General features: G+C 40.4%; 3 protein-coding genes across 5 annotated transcripts in view; 1 reads left to right on the top strand and 2 right to left on the bottom strand.

The window, feature by feature from the left end:
* The window catches only part of sytl5 (synaptotagmin-like 5), a 45870-nt gene extending 37442 nt beyond the window's left edge, over nucleotides 1–8428 (bottom strand). For all 3 annotated transcript variants that reach the window (XM_007555393.2, XM_007555394.2, XM_016673095.1), the window contains exon 1: nucleotides 8304–8428. The gene's annotated coding sequence lies outside the window, so the exon portion shown is untranslated. The remainder of the gene's footprint in view (nucleotides 1–8303) is intronic.
* Nucleotides 8429–9739: 1311 nt separating this feature from the next.
* On the top strand, nucleotides 9740–12380 carry LOC103140308 (dynein light chain Tctex-type 1). The gene is made up of 5 exons (XM_007555392.2): nucleotides 9740–9890; nucleotides 10842–10883; nucleotides 10973–11096; nucleotides 11205–11282; nucleotides 11767–12380. Exons 1-5 carry the CDS (start codon nucleotides 9852–9854, stop codon nucleotides 11835–11837), a joined length of 354 nt encoding a protein of 117 aa, XP_007555454.1. The 5' UTR covers nucleotides 9740–9851; the 3' UTR covers nucleotides 11838–12380.
* A 179-nt stretch (nucleotides 12381–12559) lies between these two features.
* xk (X-linked Kx blood group (McLeod syndrome)) lies at nucleotides 12560–20557 on the bottom strand. Its single transcript, XM_007555390.2, has 3 exons — nucleotides 19753–20557; nucleotides 14608–14870; nucleotides 12560–14275 (listed from the first exon to the last, which is right to left on the bottom strand). The coding sequence occupies exons 1-3, from the start codon at nucleotides 19995–19997 to the stop codon at nucleotides 13356–13358; spliced, it is 1428 nt and encodes a 475-aa protein (XP_007555452.1). The 5' UTR covers nucleotides 19998–20557; the 3' UTR covers nucleotides 12560–13355.
* Nucleotides 20558–21771: the final 1214 nt, after the last annotated feature.

Below are 21771 nucleotides of genomic sequence, written 5' to 3'. Positions count from 1 at the left end.
AAATAACCAAGAAACAGATGCAATGTTTTTAGGATTTTCATGTTAATGTAAAGAATAGCAGCTAAAGAACAAATATCCATCATAACAACTAATAAAAACTTAGCCAATTGTACTTTGAGCTCATTAGCATTGTTAGCAGTACTTTGTTATGTAAACTAATGCCTACTATGACGTCTCAGAGACAAAAAAAAACTGATTGATGCACAATATATCACAATTTTATTATCACAATGTTAGTATACGCAATATCAATAAATAAAAGAAGAGCCGATAAATTTACCAACTATATCACATACATTTTTGATATTGTGCGCCCCTCATTTGGTTGTATAGAGGCTGAACTATGTATTATATATGGGTTTGATTGATTCTGATGCAAAGCCTAACCTGTGTGTTTTAAATGCCTCCTCTGTAAACGTCACATCATTTTTTTCGGTATCTGTGCAAAAGGACGTCCAAACAACACAGGGCTAATTCAGAAATGTTGTTTTAATCAACATGCAGTGCTTGTGAACATCCCCTACAGTCTTGACCAGCTGACCTCAGATCAGTGTCTACCTGCAGCGCTGCAAACTGGAATCAGACTCGGTGCTGCAAGAGGATTTATTAAAAATAAATAAATAAATAAAAAATCCCCGGTGATATTAACATACCGACATTGATTTTATGAACAGATTTAGAAACAAGTTGTTCAATACAGCACACTGACTCATAAATAACTCAGTGGCAAACAAACAGCCTGTGAGTGATACGTGAGCTCATGGCATCCTCACTTTTATGAACGTCGAGGTTTTAAATTTTAGGGTTAAAATAGACAAATTAAATCCAAAGCTAACAGCAGTTTTAAACGCTACGCTCCCAACATTTTGATTTGTTGTTGGTGTCTACCAAAGTTTAATGGTAGTTCTTTTATTTATGTATTTAGCACATTTGTAACTATGAGCACCACGCTCCCATTAGTTTGGAAAATCCCTGTTCCCTTCCAAAAAATGAGGAAACTCTGGCCGCGGAAGTAGAAAGAGTCAGATAAATTGACTCTGCTTGTTTGATTTGAAATGCACTAACGATTCTGGAGAATAACAAATATTTGGAAAGAAAAAACAGTGGGTGAAACATGTCAACCGTGGCAAACGGCAAATAAAATAAATAACAAAGATTTCCTGGAGATGATTCGTGTTTTTCATGCACAGCAAATGACCGCAGCGTAAACACTGCCACCAGGGCACATGTCCTGTTCACAACTTTTAAGGTCAACACCTAATGTTTTTCTGCATATCAGTCACAAAATGATATTAGAGTATTTAATGAATGGTTCTAAATGAACAAGAATAATTAATCTGAGCTATAATCCCTCAGCCAATCCAAGCAAAACCATTTCCTCATGATCTAAGTGAGTATTTTAACGTAATCACTTACTTAAATAACATCAAATGTTATTAGAGGGAACTAGAACCATTGAATCCTGAATAATCTGGATAAAATGGACATTTGTCTTTTTGTCCTTTTAAGATAAGTAGAGGAAAATTTAGGGAGATATTTTATTTGTCATCTTACGTGTAGGAGATCCGAGTAGTTTCCATTTCTTTACTTGCTGTCAAAACTAAATTATGTTCACATCACAACGTTTATCGTTGCTGTTCTGCAGACAGACCTGAAGCTCAGCAGAAAGCGAATGAAGAAACCTTTTATCTGTCAGATTATTGCTTCTATAAACTCTTTCAGACAGTTCACAGAACAGAGCGAAGATTAACGATCTCCATATTGAGGTGTGCTATCATCTAAAAATTAAATTTCCTTTCACTGCTCTCATAGAATAACCATCGCCTTCTTGCGTTGTTTCCCCCAAAGTCACGGTCCGAGCAACTATAAATCTGCAAATTTCTATGTTTTTAAACTCTTTTTATGAATAAAACATTTGATAATTTAGTGTTGAATCCTAAGTCCGGCCTTAGAAATGAACCTTTTACAACTATTAATTGATTCAGCTTGTTTGGGTGGTAACCAGACGAAAACGTTTCAGGAACAAATATTACATTTTTCTGAACAATATTACACAATGAGCAATAAGAAATAATAAAGAATCAATCCTTAAATTATACAACATCAAACAGGCTAATTGCAGCTACTGAAACAGATGAAATGTCTGCGTAGTCTTAATATACACAGCAATAAAAACAAAGTTATGACATGAGTCATATGGGCAAATGGAAAATAAGGTTCAGTTTAAAGTCTGATGAAGTTGAAGGCTGGTAAATAAACCCACACAGAGAACAATCTTTGCTCTTTAGAACAAACATAGGTGAGGCTGACTGAAAATAAAGATCATTTTCCAAGATTGTAAGACTAAAATGCTCACAGAGTCGTTATTTAAAACCGCATCAATAATTGTTCATCATATATGGAAGAGAAAAACTGACAAAATTCAGTCTGATCTCTTGAAACTATTCATACATTGTATGTTTATGGAATGTGTTTAAGACACAGAAACTGGTTTGTTGCTTGTCACTGGAATAAAGGGTCAGTGACATAAAGAAGCACACACAACTCCAAACTGCCCCTATAGGTTTAGGGGAGTTGTTTGCTGCAAATTTGAAAGAAGGTTTTAAAAGTTGAAATTTAAGTTAATGATAGACTTGTTGACCAATAAAAAAAAAAAGACCTGGTGATGAATCTAAAGGGAAGATGGAGCAGAATGCAGTGCTGCGGTTGCTGCTTTCTATGAGCAAGGCCTCTTAGTAGTCCAGTATTTTCACAATCAATTTTTTTTCTTGGTTGATCTTCTTTCTTCTTCTCTGTCAGATTTCTCCCCTTCAGGGGTCACCGCAGCGAATCATCTGTCTCCATTTAGCCTCGTCCTCCGCTCCCTCACAAAAACTAACTTCACGTCTTCTTTCACATCGTCCATAAATCTCTGTTTTGGTTTTCCTCTTGGCCTCCCTGCCCTGTGGCTCCAACCTCAGCGTCGTCTACCGCTTAATGTCACAATGATTTATTTAGTCTAGTTGATATTTTATTTAGCTACAACTACCAGAAATGTTCTAGAGATTTTTTTTTTATTACTCACCTATTTCCTGTGTGTCACCATAATCGTCTTGAATGCTTATTTTATATTTCTGTAAGGGTTGCTTTCTAGCATAATCTCCACTTGAATATGACTTTACAGACTCTTTTCCCTTTAATTATGTACCAGGTGCATTTAAACTCTGCTTTCCAATAATATGTTTGGCCAGTTGGAAGAACTTTCTTTGCTTTTGGTGCCAGCATCTGTGAGTGATGAGATCCTGAAGCTCAAAAAGACATCTTGCATGTGAAAATGTGCATTAATTGTTATTTAAATTGCATAACATTATAATTTTTCCAAATATATATATTTTTTGTAATACGGCTTTTTGAAACAGTGTTTTTGTATTATTTAATGTTTAATATATGTTTTGCCTTTGAAGAAAATATTCCTTTAATCTCATGTAACATAATTGTATTTATTGTAGGCACGGCTTCATTCTTTATAATGTTTTGCATGTGGTGTATTTTAAAAACTATTTCTCACATTTATTGTTGCCATTACTGGACATTTTCACTTTTCCAAAAATAGTTCTTGACTAAACGTGACATTATTGCATCTCAAATCCCCAGAAAACCAAATTAATGTCTGTTTGAAGAGCACCAGAGCTGTGTTGACTTTTCCACTCAGCACATCCTGGTAGGCATCCAACGGCAATAAAATACCAAAAGTTACAACATTTAAAAATATTTCTCATGTGATATATATTTACACTTAGGATTTTACTATCTGCCGTTTAATATCTGCTGCTCAAAGCACTTACTGAGGTAAGGGTCCTCATATTCCAGGTTTAAGGAGGGCAAAAGGAAAGCAGCGCCCTCTGACATCACTGCAATCTATTACTCAGCCAAACCATTTCTTCCTCCAAATTGCATTTCTGCTTTTAGTTTCTTTTTTCTTCTTCTAGCAGCAGCATGAGTATGGATGTCGTGTTTATAGGTTTCCCACTGATTGCCTAGCTGCGGCCCAGGCTGAAGAGAGGTGTGATGTATTTCAGAGCCCAAATGGAGCTTTAGGCTGCATGTAAAATCGCCATGCAGCAGCAGCAGCAGCACACTTTGTGAAGCGATGGACGGGAACGGCTTCAGAGCGAGTGGGAGGAAGGGAGGGAAACCCCACAAAACACTGCACTCCAGGGAGCAGATCTCATTCAGCACAGCAGCTCTGATTAGCGCAGATACAGAAGCTCAGGCTATCAGCAGATTTAATCTGGATCTAATCTGTCTCTTAGCAGATCATTCTCATGTGTCAGAGACTGCTACGCATGCATCTCAGACATGAAAACAGATGCACGCTTAAAACACAAACTATTTACCAGTTCGGCATCAATGGAGCACGAAATGAAGCAAAAATCACAATCCAACGCCTAAAACGTGTTCAATTCAACTTTAGATATTGAACTAAGATACTGCTAGAGGTTAAACTGGACTACCAGCTAATTCAGTTCATCTCAAAAACAAACAGTTTATACTTTTTCAAAAAAAAAGAAACTAACATACATGCTAATAGTTTCTGCTGAATACTTTGTTTGGACCTAAATACCAACTACAGACGACGCTTGACTGAAAAATGAAGAAAAGATTTCAGTTAAGAGATGCAATTTGAGGACATTTTATGTGTCCTTCAACAACTACCTGCTTAGAAACAAAGACAACTTCATTTTGTTGTTTTAAAACAAGTATCTTATGGCAATTTACCTTTTAGTATTAAATCAACATTCTGCTGAGATGATAAGTCACTGTGATGGACTGGTGACCTGTCCAGGGTTTAATCCATCTCTTATCCAATATAAGGAAACACATGTTTCCTTATATTGGATAAAGGAAATAGAATATGGATGGATAACAAGTCACTCCTCAATGTAAGTTGCAGAATTTGTTTTTATTTTTAATCTCCAACAACAAGGCGACGCCACCGTTTTCTTGAATACAACCCGTGTTCACATTTCTGGTCTCAATCATATTGTCCGAGTGTTGTTAAAAAATGTGTGATTGTTGTGTTTATAAAAAACAAAGGCTTCTCTTGTCCAATAAGAAACAAAAACAGATTTAAAATAGCAATTAGTGAGTAACGTACAAAGAAAACCTAAGCTTCATGTTTTTGCGTGACGCCAATCGAGCGCCTTATATATAAAAGTTTCAAAATGCTGTTATTAGAAAATTATAAACATTTATAAGAAATGCTTCAGCTGCTGGGGGAGTTTATTTTTTATTTTCTGGGAAAATGTTGCTACTGCAAAATAAATAGAAGTTAACCTTAAATTTATGTTGAGTCATGAATGCAGGGTGGTGCGTCTCAGATTTCCTTCATATCTACACCTTAATATGTTCTTTGTATGTAAACAAAAGTTTTTTTTTTATTTTTATTTTTTATGGCTGCTCAAATAACAGAAAGTAAAAGCGACTTATGACCTAACGGACAGCTCCGTAGCCTGGAATACCTGTGACACAGTCACAGTCAGACAGGGTGAAACCTCTGCTATAATACTGCGTCTATATCTGTCAGCGTACGCTCACGTCGTGGTGCTGAAGGGGCTCCGTTCTCAGTTGCCTCATCGTGGAGATGCAGCCCTCTAATGCTGTGTGACTGCTCTCCCCAGGGGTTTCTTTTCGCTCTGCTGCCTGAGCCTCGGTGCCTGCACGGAGAAAAATTAGGGAATCCCTGCATTCGCCAGCTTTCTCTGCTGCTTTATTCATCCATTTGTTCCCCCTCCCCATCCTCATCTCCCTCTCCCTCCAGCCTGAGTGCTGTGCAAAGGCTCAGTTATCATTAGGGAGGTATTCCTGTGACAATGATAAAAACAGCCTCGGCAGATACGGCATCTTTTTTGCTTATGGAAGCCAAATGAACCAATTTGGAGGAGTGCCACTGTGACAAATTATAGTATAATAGGATATCTTAAACTGAACCCTGGCTTCTTGCTTGTGAAATTCACTGCAGCATACATTCTTAGCAGAGATCATTTGAACCAGAAACACATGCCTAGAGACAATAAGAGTGGATATTTATCGCATCGTTTATCATTTATTACGTCATATTTTTGATTTATTGTTGTCATGATGATGTTTAAAACCACCGAGACTGTCTGTGGGAATTGTTGGCTTTGGTATTTTCTCCACTGTTTGTTCAATGGCAATATCATTACATGTCAATACATTTGAAAATATGATTAAATGCTGTTACTGTGCGCAGTTTAGTGATACAAATCATGCTTCTTTATGTGAGAAGGGGTAGTAGATAGTCACTTTTATCGTTGTCACAGTAATGCCACACAATATTATGACAGCACTTTAAGTCTAGTGGCATAAAAAATATTCATATCCTTAAACTTCTCCATGCTTTGTTGCATTGCAAGTGAAAGGTTTTTAGTTTTTCTAAAGAGCTTTTCGTCATTGTGATACAGCTAAGGAAAGTAGTGCAAAACTATAAAGTGTAACATGATTTTTAAATGTTTATTCATCAACAATAATAGAAAAAAGCATGGTGTGCATAATGTATTCAATCTGATGCCCCTAATAAAATCAAGTGAAACCAATTTTCACCTAAATAACGGATTATTTGTAGCTTCTTGTCAGCATCAAATGTCTTATAATGAAATTTTGAATTTTTTTAAGCAAATTTCATCTAGAAAAGCAACAGAACAAAGTTAGGCCATTATAAAACATATCCAGCCAGAGCAGCATCATGCTGTGGGTTTATTTTACAAACAAGGACGCAACAGTCAGCAATGATGTGAACATGAGTGGTCTGTTAAAGGCTGCAAAACACTCAAGACGATGAGAGAGGTTCAGCTACGATGGGAGGGTTTAGATTAAAGCATCTTCAAGTGTAATAATGGCCCAGTCAAAGTAAAGAACCAAATCCAAGTGAGAATATGTGGCAGCACCTGAACACTGTTCACACAAGCTCTGACGGAGCGTGAGCTATAAGCACACACACACTTTGCTTACTGCAATAACATGTTTTCTGTAGCTACTCACTCAGTGTAAGTACCCATTTAGGCCAGCAGCCAAATGCATCTGACAAGCGAAATAGCTACTTGGAAAAGCTGAATATATCTTTGTAATATTTTTACTTCGCCATGGCAGCTCAGACTGGATACAGATCAATGCTTGATGCCAAAAGGCTGTGTGTATATACAAAAAACAAAAAAAAACATCTAGAGTAATTCACAACTCCTTAAACCACAAGTGGAGAAACAATATTTTAATTTTAGTGACAAGATCAGAGGTGAAAGTAAAAAAAGATATACTCAAAAAAAAAAGATAAAAATAAAACCCTCAACAGCTCTGCATCCTTTCTCAGTTAATCTGGATTCATTCTGGCTCTGAACGTAACAAATCGCCTCGTCTTTTTATCTGGACGAGGCGATTTGTTGCACACAACATATTTTGTGTGCAACAAAACACTCATGTTTTGTTGCACACAAAATATGTTAACTAAACATTCAGCTTAACTCAACGTAAAATCCTCATCTTTCTGATCATTTGCAGGGGGCTTCAATTATGAACAATTAGTCCGACAATACAAACATCTGCATCTCCTCCCATCTCACATCATCATATCTGCCGATCTGAACCAAAAAACCTGCGAAGTGGAATGAGGTCAGCCTGTGTCTTCCTCAGTGCATTGTGTCATCTAACCCTGCAGCAGCAGCAGCATGTAACCTTTTCCAGAAACACCATTCACCCCTGAGGGGACATCCTGGGGAACCCGTGAGCAGGGTCAGCATCAAACAAGCACAGACACACACACACCTGCTAAAGTGCTCCCTTCTTCTTGTCCTGGCATTTAAACCCACTTTTATCATTTGATCTAATCACCTCCACCTCCCTGCATGGAAGAAGTTAAAGTGCTACGGATCAGTGTTTTACTAATGCATTGGTTCATCTGTTGTCGGAGCCAGTGGAGGCGGCTGAAAGCAGGAAAAGGAGCTTTCCTGCTGCATTGCACCTGCCTAAACGCGCCTAACTTTGCAGGGGAAGTGGGCTGTCTGCTCCCAGTAATGTGTTCCCGGTCCACCGAGGTCGTGATGATGGACGGAACAGCACCCCCTCCCATCCTTTCCTCCTCTATCCAAAACAAGAAATCACTCAAAAAATAATAATAATAATTAAAAAAAAAACCGAACAGAAAGAAAGAATAAACCAGGAACTGCAAACCGGCGACAGCGGCTGGCCACATGAAGCCTGATAACAGTAATAAAAATTGCACTGGGCTGACCGGCAGAGGGGAGCCTTACCTGGCGGCTGCGGGGATTCTCCAGCAGAGGAGCGGGGCAGTGCTGAGGAAATCAGTCCGGGAATCGCGCCGAGCGTGTCCGCCTGTCGGTGGGTCTCAGCGCCGTCTGAAGGCTGAGATCCACCGCCAGGGTGTTCCCGACAGGAGGGGGCGTGGTGTGCGTGTCAGTGTGTGTGCGTGCGTGTGGGGGGCACGCACGCAACCTCACAGATGTGTTTTTATTATTATTATTATTATTTTCCCTTTTTCCTTTCCTTCTTCTTCTTCTGTCAATACGAGTTTTATTCCCATGTTTGCGGACTTTATGAATGAATCCGTAGATAATTTCGCTCAGAGCAGCAGATCGCTGCAGAGCTGTGGGAATCTCCCCATTGTCACAGCCCACATTATGTACCGTGGATTTCCCTGCTGCCATCCGCTGGGAGTCTGGGTCTGTTTTAGTGGAGCTGCCAGCCGCACAGTGACCGTGGGGACTGGAGGTCCGGATGAAACACTGGTCAGTTTAGATAAACAGCGCTGTGAGACACAGATGAGATCAACAGATATTGATCTCGTTTGCTGTTGTGGTACATAAGGAATAACCTTGTTTGAGAGCTCCGTGATCTAATGCACTTCTCTCAAAGCTGCTCTTATTGAATTACACTCACATATAGAGGGACAGCTGATGAAAAATTGGCTTCTGGCCACTGTTATTGGCCTAAATTTACTTTTATTGTGTGATAGATAGATAGATAGATAGACAGACAGACAGACAGACAGACAGACAGACAGACAGACAGACAGACAGACAGAAAAGACACTCGGTTTGTGTTTATAGTGGTAGAAAATTGTGAAAGAAAGCCTATTGAACCCATTCAGTCAATAATACCTTTGCAGCAATATCTAACACTATGCAAGCACTGTGATAGTGGAGAAGCATCATTTCTCTCATCTTGTATATGTGCTCAACAAAGGATTATTCTATTCTATTCTATTCTATTCTATTCTATTCTATTCTATTCTATTCTATTCTATTTCTAGCTAAATGGTTGTCCTAAAAGAGATATTTCAGAACAAACTGAGACACTTTAAATGAAACGTTTGTTTAAGGAAGAAGAAAAAAACAGAAGGAGAAAATTTAAATGAAAGACATTGAAACAGATCTTGATGGTTCATTTCCAATATCAGCTATTAAAATGTGTGTATCCAAAGGATCCTAAGGTATCTGAGCAATTATAAAATTATTGCATGCGATATAGATTTTGAAACTTCCCTTAAGAAGATGGTCATTTGTTCAGACTCAAAAGTAAGAATCCAGAAGTGCAAATTAAACTAACTGATATATTAGAAACTTTTTCCCCCCTACCAGAGTCTCATTCCACTGAAAAAAAAGACATAACGGAGTTTACGAATCCCTGAAACCTAAATAAAGAACGGCGCACTAATAATTCATCCCAGTAGGCGGCGCCAACACTCGGCGTAGACCTCTCATAGAGAAGAAGAAGAAGCGTTTCAACAGGAAAAACAGCAGTCATCAGGGATCATCACAAAGAGACGGGCGGTGTTTTGTATGCTGACAGGGATGGAGGAGTACACCTCTGGGGATGATGTGAAGTTATTTTTTTATTCTTATACATTTATAAAAAGCTCTACGGTCAACGTGTCCGTTTGTCAAAGCAGTTAGCCGTTAGCTCAGTCAGTTCGCTGATGGGTGTGGTTGCTCTCAGCATCATTTTCTCTTTGTTTACCATCTATGATATTAAAAAAAAGACACAGACAGGTGTACTAACTGAGGGACAATATATATACTGCAACATGATTTAATTTAATAAAGCAGAGGGTAATGTATAACTAAACTAAAAAAAAAAAATCAATCACTTGATGTTGCACTTATACTCAGAACAAGACAAATGTAAGACAGTTATTTCTGTGCCTTTTTGGCCTCTTAACGTTGTCAAATCAGGGTTTATGGTTGATCTGTGCTTGAATCATTAGAAAATAAGTTATGAATTAAAATGTCTCATTAAATATCATTTACTAGTAGGATAAGATTTACTATCTTATCCTACTAGTCATTTACTAGTAGGATAAGATTCAGATTACAACATGGGTTTTTAAACTGAGCTGACCAATGTTTTGCCAAATTTAAAGCAAAATTAACCTTTGTGTTGTCAAAATCATAGTAGTGAATTAATCTGGAAATATTTTTTTATTAATTTTTGTTTCATTTTAGATCATTTTAACATGTAAAGCTGTTACTAAACCTTGTAGATGATTTCTATGGGTCAAGTTATTTAAAGATTGTCATCAGTCTGCTCTTTCTCTTCTACAAAGTCTAAAAACTGTTAATGTAGCAAAGAGAAAATAAATTCCATATAAACTGAATTAACTGTTCTGTATATTGCTGCTTTTTGACTTTGTTGCAGTGGTAGTCATTATAGTTGATATGACATTCAACCTATACTACTAAATATATATATATAAAAAAGAGTGGTTTGCTGTTCTGTAAAACCAACTTCATGTTTCCTTCCATTGCATTTCTTTCAAAACAATCCTGCAGGGCAACTTCAACACTGACGAGACCAGCGTCTTGGTGAAGGAGGTAAGATTTTACACCTTAAAATTATGAGTAGCAAACTTCATTCGAATGCAGTGCAGGTGAAAATCCCCCTGGTTGTCGCTTTGCCTCAGTGTATCGAAGGAGTGATCGGCGGAACGGACTATAACCACAACAAAGTGAACCAGTGGACCGCCAACATCGTTGAGCATTCGCTGACTCACCTGGTGAAGCAGGGTCGCCCCTTCAAATACATCGGTGAGCCGCCGTTTGCATCATCCACATGTGATGACGTAGAAAGCTTGCACTTGATGAAACACATAAAGTGTAATCTGCATATGTGTAACGCTGTTTGTTGCGATTCAGTGAATTGTACCATCATGCAGAAGAGCGGTGCAGGTCTCCACACAGCCAACTCCTGCTACTGGGACACCACTACAGACGGTAGGAGGCAGTAGAGCTGGGTTGTGTGGCACTGAGTGCTAAAAGCATCTGCTGATTGGTTTTATTTGAATATCTTTAAAATCACAGACTAAAACCAATGCTTTGGAAAGTCATTCCAAAGTATTAAGCCAACATTTATTTCAATTGAAAGGTGTGCCATGAGAATTAAGAGAGAATGCTAAATTTGTACGGTTCATGATCAGTAACAAGTTCTTAAGGATGGAAGTAAACCAGTCATGTTCAAACAAGCTGCTCTTTTCTCTCTTTTCTTTGATGATTTCATCTCAAACTGTATAATTTGAAACAAGCTACATCAAAGAAACACATTGTTTCACAAACCTCTTGCGCTGATTGCAGTTTGACTGCTTGGATAATGTTGCTAATTTCTGTAGCCATCTAAGCTGTTGATTCTGTCTGAAGGCTACATTTTTGGAGTTAAATTGCAATATATTCCATGAAGCAGCTGGTTTTCTTACATTTCCAGGAAGCTGCACGGTCCGGTGGGAGAACCGCACCATCTACTGTGTGGTCAGTGTGTTTGCTGTGGCGATGTGACAGCGGCGCCGAGCTGCAGACGCTCTCCCTCCAAGCGCCGTCAGCTCCGAAGCCGAGATCAAAGCGACGCCAGGTCCAGAGACGAAGTCCTCCCGGGACTCGATTTCTCCCCTCGGGCAGCTCTGCGTATGTGAACTGGTGTCCGTGTGGATGAAGGTTATTTTCAGAAAACCGGACTGGTAGAACCTATCGTCAGTCAAAAATAAATGACAGTCTGCAACGCTAATTGGTCTCAATCCTCTTTGCAATAGTTGTACTTTCTTATTTATATTTAGAAAATGCTAAACGTCATGATACCTCATTGAAGATTAAAAGGTTAGACTACATTTCCTGATTTTGCACAACGCAGAAAGGCGTAGAAGAAAAAAGCCTCGTTTTTGTAAATGTTAATTTACTATAAAGTGTTTTCTATTAGTTTATATTGAGGTTATTTGTTCTGTGCATGTAGTTCAGAGGTCTTTTCTCATTTTCTGGGTTAAGTTCCTTGAATGCAGCTTCAAAACTATTGATGTTCAGTAAATAAATGTGATTGTCCATATTTTACTAGTGTGTGTACGTCGTTTCTTTTACTTGAAGCAAAAAAAAAAAAATTATATATTTGCAGTTTGAGTAATTGGCCACTAGATGTCAACACAGCACAACATGAAAACAAAACGGGCGCAGTCTTCACATATAAATCTAGATTTATTTTTAACTAGATATTTATCTTTTATAACACTTTAAGTGTCTCAGAATGTTTTATTTTTTGGCATTAAAGGCTGCGTATTTGTACAAACAGAAGCATTCTGGCAATTCCTCTGCAGACACGGTGCAAAGACACTGATTCTCTCAAATGTAAAGTTACATTTAAGATTGAAAACAAGCAACTTTTTAGTGGTTTTTCTTTTCACGGTTACATCTATTTTGTGCACTCTGAATATCCAAAGTGATGAGACAGAAAGCATTTCACGTCACTATGGCTGCTCGACTGTTGAGTAAAAAGACATTTTCTTATGTAAACGTGCAAAATACATATTGATGCTTCTTGGAAATGCCTGTGCTTTACAGTAGTATGTGAAGTGGATCAAACATCTCGTCGTCAAGCATGAGCGCATCACAGAAGCAGAGTGTGGTAACCGTAAAGCTATTATTGGAGGAGTAAAAAAAAAAGCTGATTGCTTGCAGCCATAAAACTGGCGAGTTTTCTTCTTAAAAGCTGTTGCACCTCATCTGAGGTCGGACATCTGCATGCATCCATGCCAAAACGGGACACTAATACAATCAGATTAAATGCATTGGCTCTAGGTTATCCCTACACAGCATGGCCTAAAGGCTGCAGGGAGGAAGGTGCTGGCTGGAAATATGAGTGATCATCATATCTGTTTGTAGCCACAATGAATCTATAATTGTCTTGTTTTTGTTAAAAGCAGACATTGAAATATGAGATCAGAGGACTGTAAGACCAACAGAGGGACACGTGTGGCACTTTAAAGGTTACGAAAAGTCTGCTGAGTGGCACATTGGGACTGCTGTGATGCTTCAGACGTTGCAGGACATACTGTGGCTTACATCCCCGTTGACTCCACCTCTGACGCTGTTTTCCACATTAGGAACGTCGTAGATCGTGTCATTGAGAACATCGTACGTGGTGTCGTTTGGCACGTCGTCTGCGCTGTCGCTGGATGTGTTGGGACGGTTGGACGGTTCTTGGTGGACGGATGTCTCCAGTGCCGCCCTCCCCGTCGGCCTGCTGTGAGGGGAAGCAGAGGTGCACAAGACGCAGAGGAAGGACGAGCAATCCCAGAGGCCCTGCGTCATGCTGGAGGAGAAGAGCCTCCGGCACGGATGGCAGAACTGGTAGAAGACCAGCATGAAGAAGACGGCCATGGCGTAGGCCAGCAGCAGCTGCAGCACCAGCAGAGGCGCGAAGATGAACTCGTAGAAGTCCGTTTTGTACATGTACCACAGCAGGAGCAGCGAGGCGTTCTCCACGAATCGCACCATGTAGTACACGGCCATGCGATACCAGTTCTGGGACTTGTTGATGAGGTCCGGGTCGTTCAGCTTCACCTGCACGGCCGACCAGCAGAACATGTTGATGCCCGCGTAGAGAAACGTCAGCAGGCACAGCACAATGGTGGTCCCCACCCTGGTGAGGGTCTTCTCTATGTTCTCGGGGAACGGTGAGTGACTATGCCAGAAGAGGATCCAGGGGTAGAAGAAGAACACCGAGAAGTTCAGGAAAACCACAGGCAGGACCCAGAGCTGCAGGACGGAGCTGAACAGGACCAGGACCACCACGCGCGTGGCGATCTCGAAGCCTCTCCACAGGAAGATGCAGAGGTAAGCCATGGGCCGGATGTCCACCTCGTAGTCATCGTATTTGAGCTTGATGGCCAGGATGTTGCAGCGCAGCGCTCCGTACACGATGGACAGAAGGGAAATCACCATCAGTGTGCCTGACGGAGAGCGGGAGAAAAAGAAGAAGGAGGTAAAATCTGTTAAAAGTGTAGGACTCAACGTCAGAAACATAAAATGCAACAGCACAAGGGACAAAGCACCATGTACAGTTTTCGTCTGAACACTGTGAGTTACAGTCCGACTCTCTAAGCTCTTCACCTGAGAGGGATTTAAGAGAGAAAAGCAGCATTTTCATCATCTGTACCAGTGGGGTTGTTGCATAACTCCACTTGGACTCAACATCCAGCTCAGCCCACACTGTAGCGCGCTTGTGACAGACTTGCACTAATCCCTCCCCCACGCATCTCCTCCTCCTCCTCCTCTTCCTCACCTCTTCCGATGGACACCTCCTGCTGCAGCACGCAGATGTAGAGCTGCAGGGTGAGCTGCGGAGCCGATCCCAGGAAGGCCTGGATCACAGAGGTGCGGGAGAACGCAGCTCGGTGTGTGAACAGCTTCCCCTCGGCCTGACCCACCTGCCGCTCCACTTCCTCTGACTGACCCTCGCGGGGCATCTGCTTCTTCCTGGTGATGCTGACATAGGGCTCCTCCACCTGGCCCACGCTGCCGTAGATGCAGAACGCCTCCAGACACCTGGAGCAGCAGAGAGCAGAGGCAACGACAAACTAATGCTGAATTACTCAGTCTGTTGCATATCATTCCTGACTATAAAAATTACTTGGCTTCTGCTGTATGTACTGTCATCTGTGAAACCTTTTATAGAAAAAAAAAAAAGATGTTCCTCAGGTATGTAGCTTCCCTTCAGATGAAGAGAAGGGAGATTGTTCGGTTATTGAAGCTGTAAACACTTGATAAACCATTAATAGACTGGAATTATGTTCCTTATGCTGAGGAGGAAATTCCCTTGAAATATGTGTTTCAATGAGAATATCCCTAAACACACCAGTCAGCAAGCAGCATCCTGGTTTCACACCAGTAAGATTTATGTTACAGAGCAGTCCATCAAATCTCTTAGAAAAGCTGTGAGGTCCTGGGTTGAAATCACTCCCTAACAGAAGCGATTTGACTTTTTGCAGCACAGATGTGAAGCAGTTTTGAGAAACTGTGGTTATATGACCAAATATTAGTTCAGTGATTCATCGGAAGCCAAATATTCAGGCAAGTTTGAGTTCAGATAGTAAAGGTTTGTTTTTGGAGAAAACGTTGGCTGCTTCATAACTGCTAGATATTATTTTTTTCCCCCTCACTTTCACTTCTGAGAATTTATCCTGGATCAATTACATTTCATTTTCAGCTCACGTGTATTCTTATTTCTACAACATTTTCTTCTCCGACTTGGTTTCAGATTATTTACAGCATCTCGTGCACAAGAAAGGTGAAGGAAGGACGTCTTTGGCAGCCGGTTACAGATTTTCACCTTTACCTGGGCATTTCTGCATAGCGTTTGCATTTAAAAGGTGAAACAGAAGCTGTAAGTGACCAATTAATGATCCTGCAACCAAGTAAACATGTTTGAAAATGATGACTACTTATTGATGCTTTAAAAAGTATTGACAGCTTGAACAATAATAATTCGTAAACTGTTTAAACTGATGTTGAATTTTGTTCTGCCTTATCTTACGTTTCAGTGTCAAATTATTCACCTACGATTTACACGTGGTTTCAAATTGACAATGTATTTTTAGGAGTTTACAGAACACTTTGAGCTGTTTTGAGATCAATCAATACTTTTTTTAATCAATCACAAATTGTAACATTGGCCAGAGATGATAATATTTTTACTTACATTTAATAATCCAGTCATTTACGTTTTTTTTATGACGAATATATACATTGCAGCGTCTACTACCATCGTACACCGACAGCGTTGATTAGTGTTTCACCACATACAGTGAAACGCTGCAGCACTGAGATGCTGCAGAAGCTCGATAAGCCCGAGGTAACTTTACCGCCAGGGTCATTTACATCAGCTTCTACTAGTTTGTCATTATGGAGGTCAAAAGAGCCATCACTGTCAGGGAGAGTCAGTAATTTTCCAATCCAATACTAAAGACTCTGAGGAGCAGAGCAAACGAGCTGAGGGTGGAGTGGCGCTGATCAGCGGCCAGTTAAACAGAAACGACGTCAGGATTGAAGCCAGAGGTCTGCAGAGAGACCAAATGTTTATCTGCTCAAAAACACGCCGTGAAAATCAGACACACGACTGGAGTGCTTAAAGCATTCGGAGTGGAAGGGGGTTTTTAACATGTTGTAGTTCTACAAGGGATCCACACATTCATTTAAAAATGTTATATTTTTTTCAGATTCAACATTACAAGGAGCTCCAAGTCCTTCACATTCATTATGAAGTACAAAATGTTCAAGTTTCTCAAGACTGTAAGGAAGTTAGTTATACAGCAGGAAGGTATTGAACACAAAGAAAAAGGGAAGTACATGAGGGAGAAATAAGGAAGGACCTACGCATGCCACAATAAACAATAAATCAATTAATCGCATGATTAATTAAAGCAAGCCGTTTTCATAATTTATTGTTTTTCTCTTTCTACCAAAAACTGACTGACAAAACTCTTCAGTCTGGTGTTTTGGTCTCAACTAGCCCTTTTTTTTTTTTGAAGGAACAGTTTTGTTTACAGAGACTTCATAATTCATTTTAATTGTTTTTTTTTGTTGTTGTTTTGTTTATTTGTTTTGGATATTTAAAATATCTTCCAGTTCCAATGAATTAAAGCTTATTGAGCTTCAAGAATGTGTACATTATCATGCCGTTGCCTTTCTATTGAAAACTGTCTCAAAACAACAATATTATTATCGTTTATCGCAATAACTTCTGGGACAATTTATCACGTAACTTGTTATTCTGACCGGCCTAAGAGGAACTTGCACTGTCACGCCTCCGAACCGACGAGGAGATAGACGCCGTCCTTCAGATATTCTCATGACCCGTATCTGACTTTAAAAAGGTATTTTGGTCAGGATCAAGATTACAGTCGACTCAAAGTCACTTTGCTGTAAATGCTATAAATACAGCTATAGTTGAGAAGGTGATCTTCTGGTGCAACTTTTGTCCCTCTGCTCACTTTCCTTACTAACTTCCTTTAAATGTGGACTTTGTGCTTAAAAACAGATTAAAACTCCAGGAGGAAAAACTGTAAACATACTGCGAACCTTGCACTGAAATGATTTTATCCGACTTCTGCACTATCAAGAGGAACTTAAGTTCATTTTTTGCATGAAGCATCTAAAAAGAGGAAATGGGCATTTGTGAAGAAAGAAAACTAGTTAGAAATAATTCACAGAGCAGAGAAGGCCGTTTTAAGAGTCCAGCCCAACAACTATCGGTGTCAGCTGCAGTGACGGAGTTAAAATGGTGAAGATAATTTCAGCCTTGTTGTGTCTGGATAAGACAAGCAAATGCAACTTTGGCTGTTTGCAGCAGAGACAGACATTCCCCTCTCTGCTTGTGCTGTCGGTGATAAGCAGCCTGCAGTGACGCGTGCTATTCTTAGAACCGTGCTTCACGCAGGGAAGATGTAAATGTCTGAAGAGTAATGATTCAATGAGTTCTGGAGGGGACAGAGACTGCTACAGGGAAACAACGAGAGAGCAAAGCAGGTTGTCACCGAGTCATCAACGCAACCGTCTCGATTGAGGCGTTATCACACGGAGAGTTTCTCCATATGTCGAGTCATAAACCCCACAAATAGCTCAGGGGGTTTGACTGCAAACAGTGTCCGTTCCAGAGCTGCTGTAGAAATGTAATTTAGGGCTCTACAGCAGCTCTCGTATGTTCATAACGCAGTTTTAAGAGTAGACCACAATAATTAGGAAGACCTGAAAAACAAATAATTCTCCTCATTCTCCAATATCTGCCCAACATTATAATCTTTAAGGCATCGTCTGTACAAACACAGATATGTCATAAAACAAACATTTTCAGAAGAGGCTGCACTCCTGGTAAATGGGAAAGGATTTTCTATTACGGAATGTTCTTTTCAAAAATGAATATTTTTTTATTAAAAAAGCAGAAACTAAACGTTTACTTAAAAAGCTTCTGCTCCATCAAGTACGCCTCTTTTAGGTTACATTTTTATGCACATTCAATTTTCATTTGTGTACAATTTGTGGCAACAATGGCTACATTTAGCCTGCTGTTTTATAACTTTGCAAAGTTGTTTTCTTTACTGCATCACATTCGCTGCATATGGTTCACCGCAAGAAACACAACATAGATAAAGATCACAAGTCAGAGTGGGTTGGCACAATAACCAACCCTCTACACTAAAGCTGCCTTTCCCCCCCCCCATTACTGAAAAATAAAAAACTAAAAACAAAAACAAACATGTACCTTAAGAATGATTGGTGTTCTAGACACGTTTATTGTACAAAACATGACTGTGAAACATCTACAACTATCTAGCTGTAGACAACATAAAGGAACCCACAATCGGGAAGTAAAGTTATGCATGGTTTTGCAAATAAAGATCTCAAACCTGTGGTCTGTATTGTGTAGCTTTAGTAATATTTCCCCCCCAAGATTTGAACATTTCACAATCTATCAAATTGATAATAGTTTTATTGCAGCTTTTCAACACTGTGAAGTTCTGTGAAACTTTTGTTGTGTGTAGAACAAAAGGTGGTTCTCCACAGTATGAACTCATTTGGGGACTAAATACAACACTTTTCGATTTTTAAGTGTAAAAACAAAATGAAAAGCCATGCTGTATATCTTTTTCTTTTATAGTTGACGACTGTTTAGTGTCGGCATGCTACATGAAATCCCACAAAATTACAATCTTGTTTAAAGATGTGAAAAGGTCTTACTTTTAAAAGCAACTGAAGATGATTAAACACAGATAACCACAACAGATGCAAAATACTTTTAGTGGCTTTGCAAATCAGCCAGTAAGTCAGCTGTCACAGTGCAGCCTAGATATTAGAGTGGTGAGTCGGTTTTACACCAAAGTAGATCTACTGCTGTTTGCACATTGATCACAGAGCTGGTGTGGGTGTGTGTGCACAACAGGGAGGTTTTTTTTTCTAAAAGCAAGATTAGTCTCATGTTCCTGTAACCAGATGGTCCAGTCAGACCGCAGAAATGCAGGTTTTGTTTAATGGCTCCTTCATCGTTGCTGAGCTGCGTGGTGCTGAATTTACCTATTTCCAGACATGAATCAGACACTGAGTGGGCGATTCTGATGAAGGTGTGAAGACTTGGCTGTCAAATGTCACGGGGAATGTGGAACTTATCGATGGCTCTATTGATCAGATGTTTACTTCCGATCTAAATGACACTCGCATGCATCACACTGCATCAACATGAGGACGACCAGACAAAAGCAGAGAGGGGATGCAAACAACATGTGCGCAGAGCATTTTCAGCAACAAGCAGGTTAGAGACGATTCAAACACACACACACACACACACACACCACTGACGGGGACATGTCCCCGTCTGACACGGCGCACAGCTGGAGGAACCCACTGCATCTCCACAGACAAACACGCCAGCTCTGACCTGACAATGGGACCGAGCTGCAGGATGTGCAGCAGCAGGATGAGGGGTCTGTCCCTGCTCAGGTCCCGGTGGATGAAGGTGAGGGTCAGCTGCACCAGGACGGACGGGACGAGCGTGAAGAGGAGGGTGAGTCCCTGCCAGATCTGGTCTCCGGCGGACCGGTACGTGGTGCTGAGGTACAGCGCTGCCGTGGTCTCGGCCGTGAACAGAGACACCGACACAAAGATGGAGCTGGGGAAGCGCATCCTCACTCACTCCACTCCGCCATCCGGGGGGATGCGGCGCGCTGTTTCGCCCCGGGTCCTCGCGTCCATTACGGGAACCACCGAGCCGTGCGGACGGCGTCGAGCCACCATACGGGCACGCCGCCTCAGCAGCTGCTAATCAGCGAACTGAGGAGGGAGAGGCGTCCTCAGCCAAGGCTATTCCACAGAGTTGCGGCAGGGGTCGCTGTGTGACACCGAGGTTGATGCGATGACATGCAGCGATGTAGTCTGTTTTTTAACAACTGGAGCAAATTAATTGATTTTGGCAATTAGGTTTAAATAGTGAAGATGGTGTAGTAGACGCACTATTCAGAGTTATACTCACTTACAGAGCTTGAAAACCAATAACCCAGATAATAATAATAATAAAAAAAATACATAAGACCAGTAAAAGAGCAGTTTTGTCGCAGAAATATTTACTTTCTGATTAGTATGAGGCATGAAGGCATGATCAGCTGATGCTGAACCCCATCAGCATCTCTGTAATAGCGACCTTCAGCTCTTCTGAATCTTTGGATCTTGGTGTCTCTGCTCTTGCCAAAGGGTGCGTTCACACTGCAGCCTGAAGTGACTCAATTCCGATTTTTTAGCAATTCCGGTTTTTCTGCCGGGGCCGTTCACACTGCCAGTAAATGCGACCTGTATGCGTTCTGCATTGTAAACGGGCAAACGACCTGAAAGTGTCCCGCATGCGCAGTAGAGGGCGCAATAGCGTCAACGTTCCCAGTGTTCTGTCAACTGCCATAAAAAGAAGAAGTGCTCAGTGTTTGCGGAAGTAAACATGGAGGCTAACGATGGAGCTTAGCTTACATATTTGAAGTTGTTGTCCGGCTGGAGCAGGATATTAACAACTTAATCCTCATATAATCCATCATGGTTGTTGTTTTTCTTCCCTCTTGCTCTTATCAGGACGCAGAATAGTGAGATTTGTCGAGTATCAGTGACGTTCAGTTCGGATGAATGCGACCTGGATGTTAGGTCGCATTTGAATCGGATACGTATCGGATATGGGTCACATTCGAAAAAGAATCCGACCTGTGCTGTTCACACTGCCATGAAAAGATTGGATACAGGTCGCATTACGTCAAAAAAATCGGAATTGAGTCACTTCAGGCTGCAGTGTGAACGCAAAGATTACCTGAGGTATACAGCTCTGGAAAAAAATTTAAGTTTCTCTTATTTTACTCTTTATATGTTTGAGTAAAATGAACATTGTTCTTTTATTCTATGAATTACTAACAACATGTCCCTTAATTTTGTTTGTGAATGTATGTAAATAAGCAGTTAGATTTAGAAAACCGCACCAATGAATGTCTTCTCATGGGTCTTAGCCCTGCGAGGGGCTAAGCACCCCTAAAGGTCAGATCCTAGAATCGGCCCTGGTCAGATCTGACTCTGTGAATATTTATCAGTAATAGCTTTATATCTTAGGCCCTCTGTGGAAGGTGTTAGTACTGATAAATTTAAAGGAAAAAACAAATCTTTTTTTAATATTCTCAGTCTTGCAACTCATACAGAATTCTTTCAACCAGAAAGCTACACAAATAATTTCAAAGTTGGACATTTATGTGTGGTTTCTTCCATGCGGATCTGGGCTGTCTGTCTCTGAGGACAGTTTGATCTAATTTCCTTTGCAGTCTGAGGTCAGCTTAACACTAAACAGATTCAGGTTACACAAGTGCAGCTACATAGTAGCATAAATTATAAAAGGTGAATAAGAAAATATATTAATGAAACACAGCACCAAGAAATA

The sequence above is a fragment of the Poecilia formosa genome, unplaced genomic scaffold (genome assembly GCF_000485575.1).
Source record: "Poecilia formosa unplaced genomic scaffold, Poecilia_formosa-5.1.2 Scaffold70, whole genome shotgun sequence".
In the NCBI taxonomy this organism is placed as follows: Eukaryota; Metazoa; Chordata; class Actinopteri; order Cyprinodontiformes; family Poeciliidae; genus Poecilia; species Poecilia formosa.
This window is presented reverse-complemented; position numbering and strand designations above follow the sequence as displayed.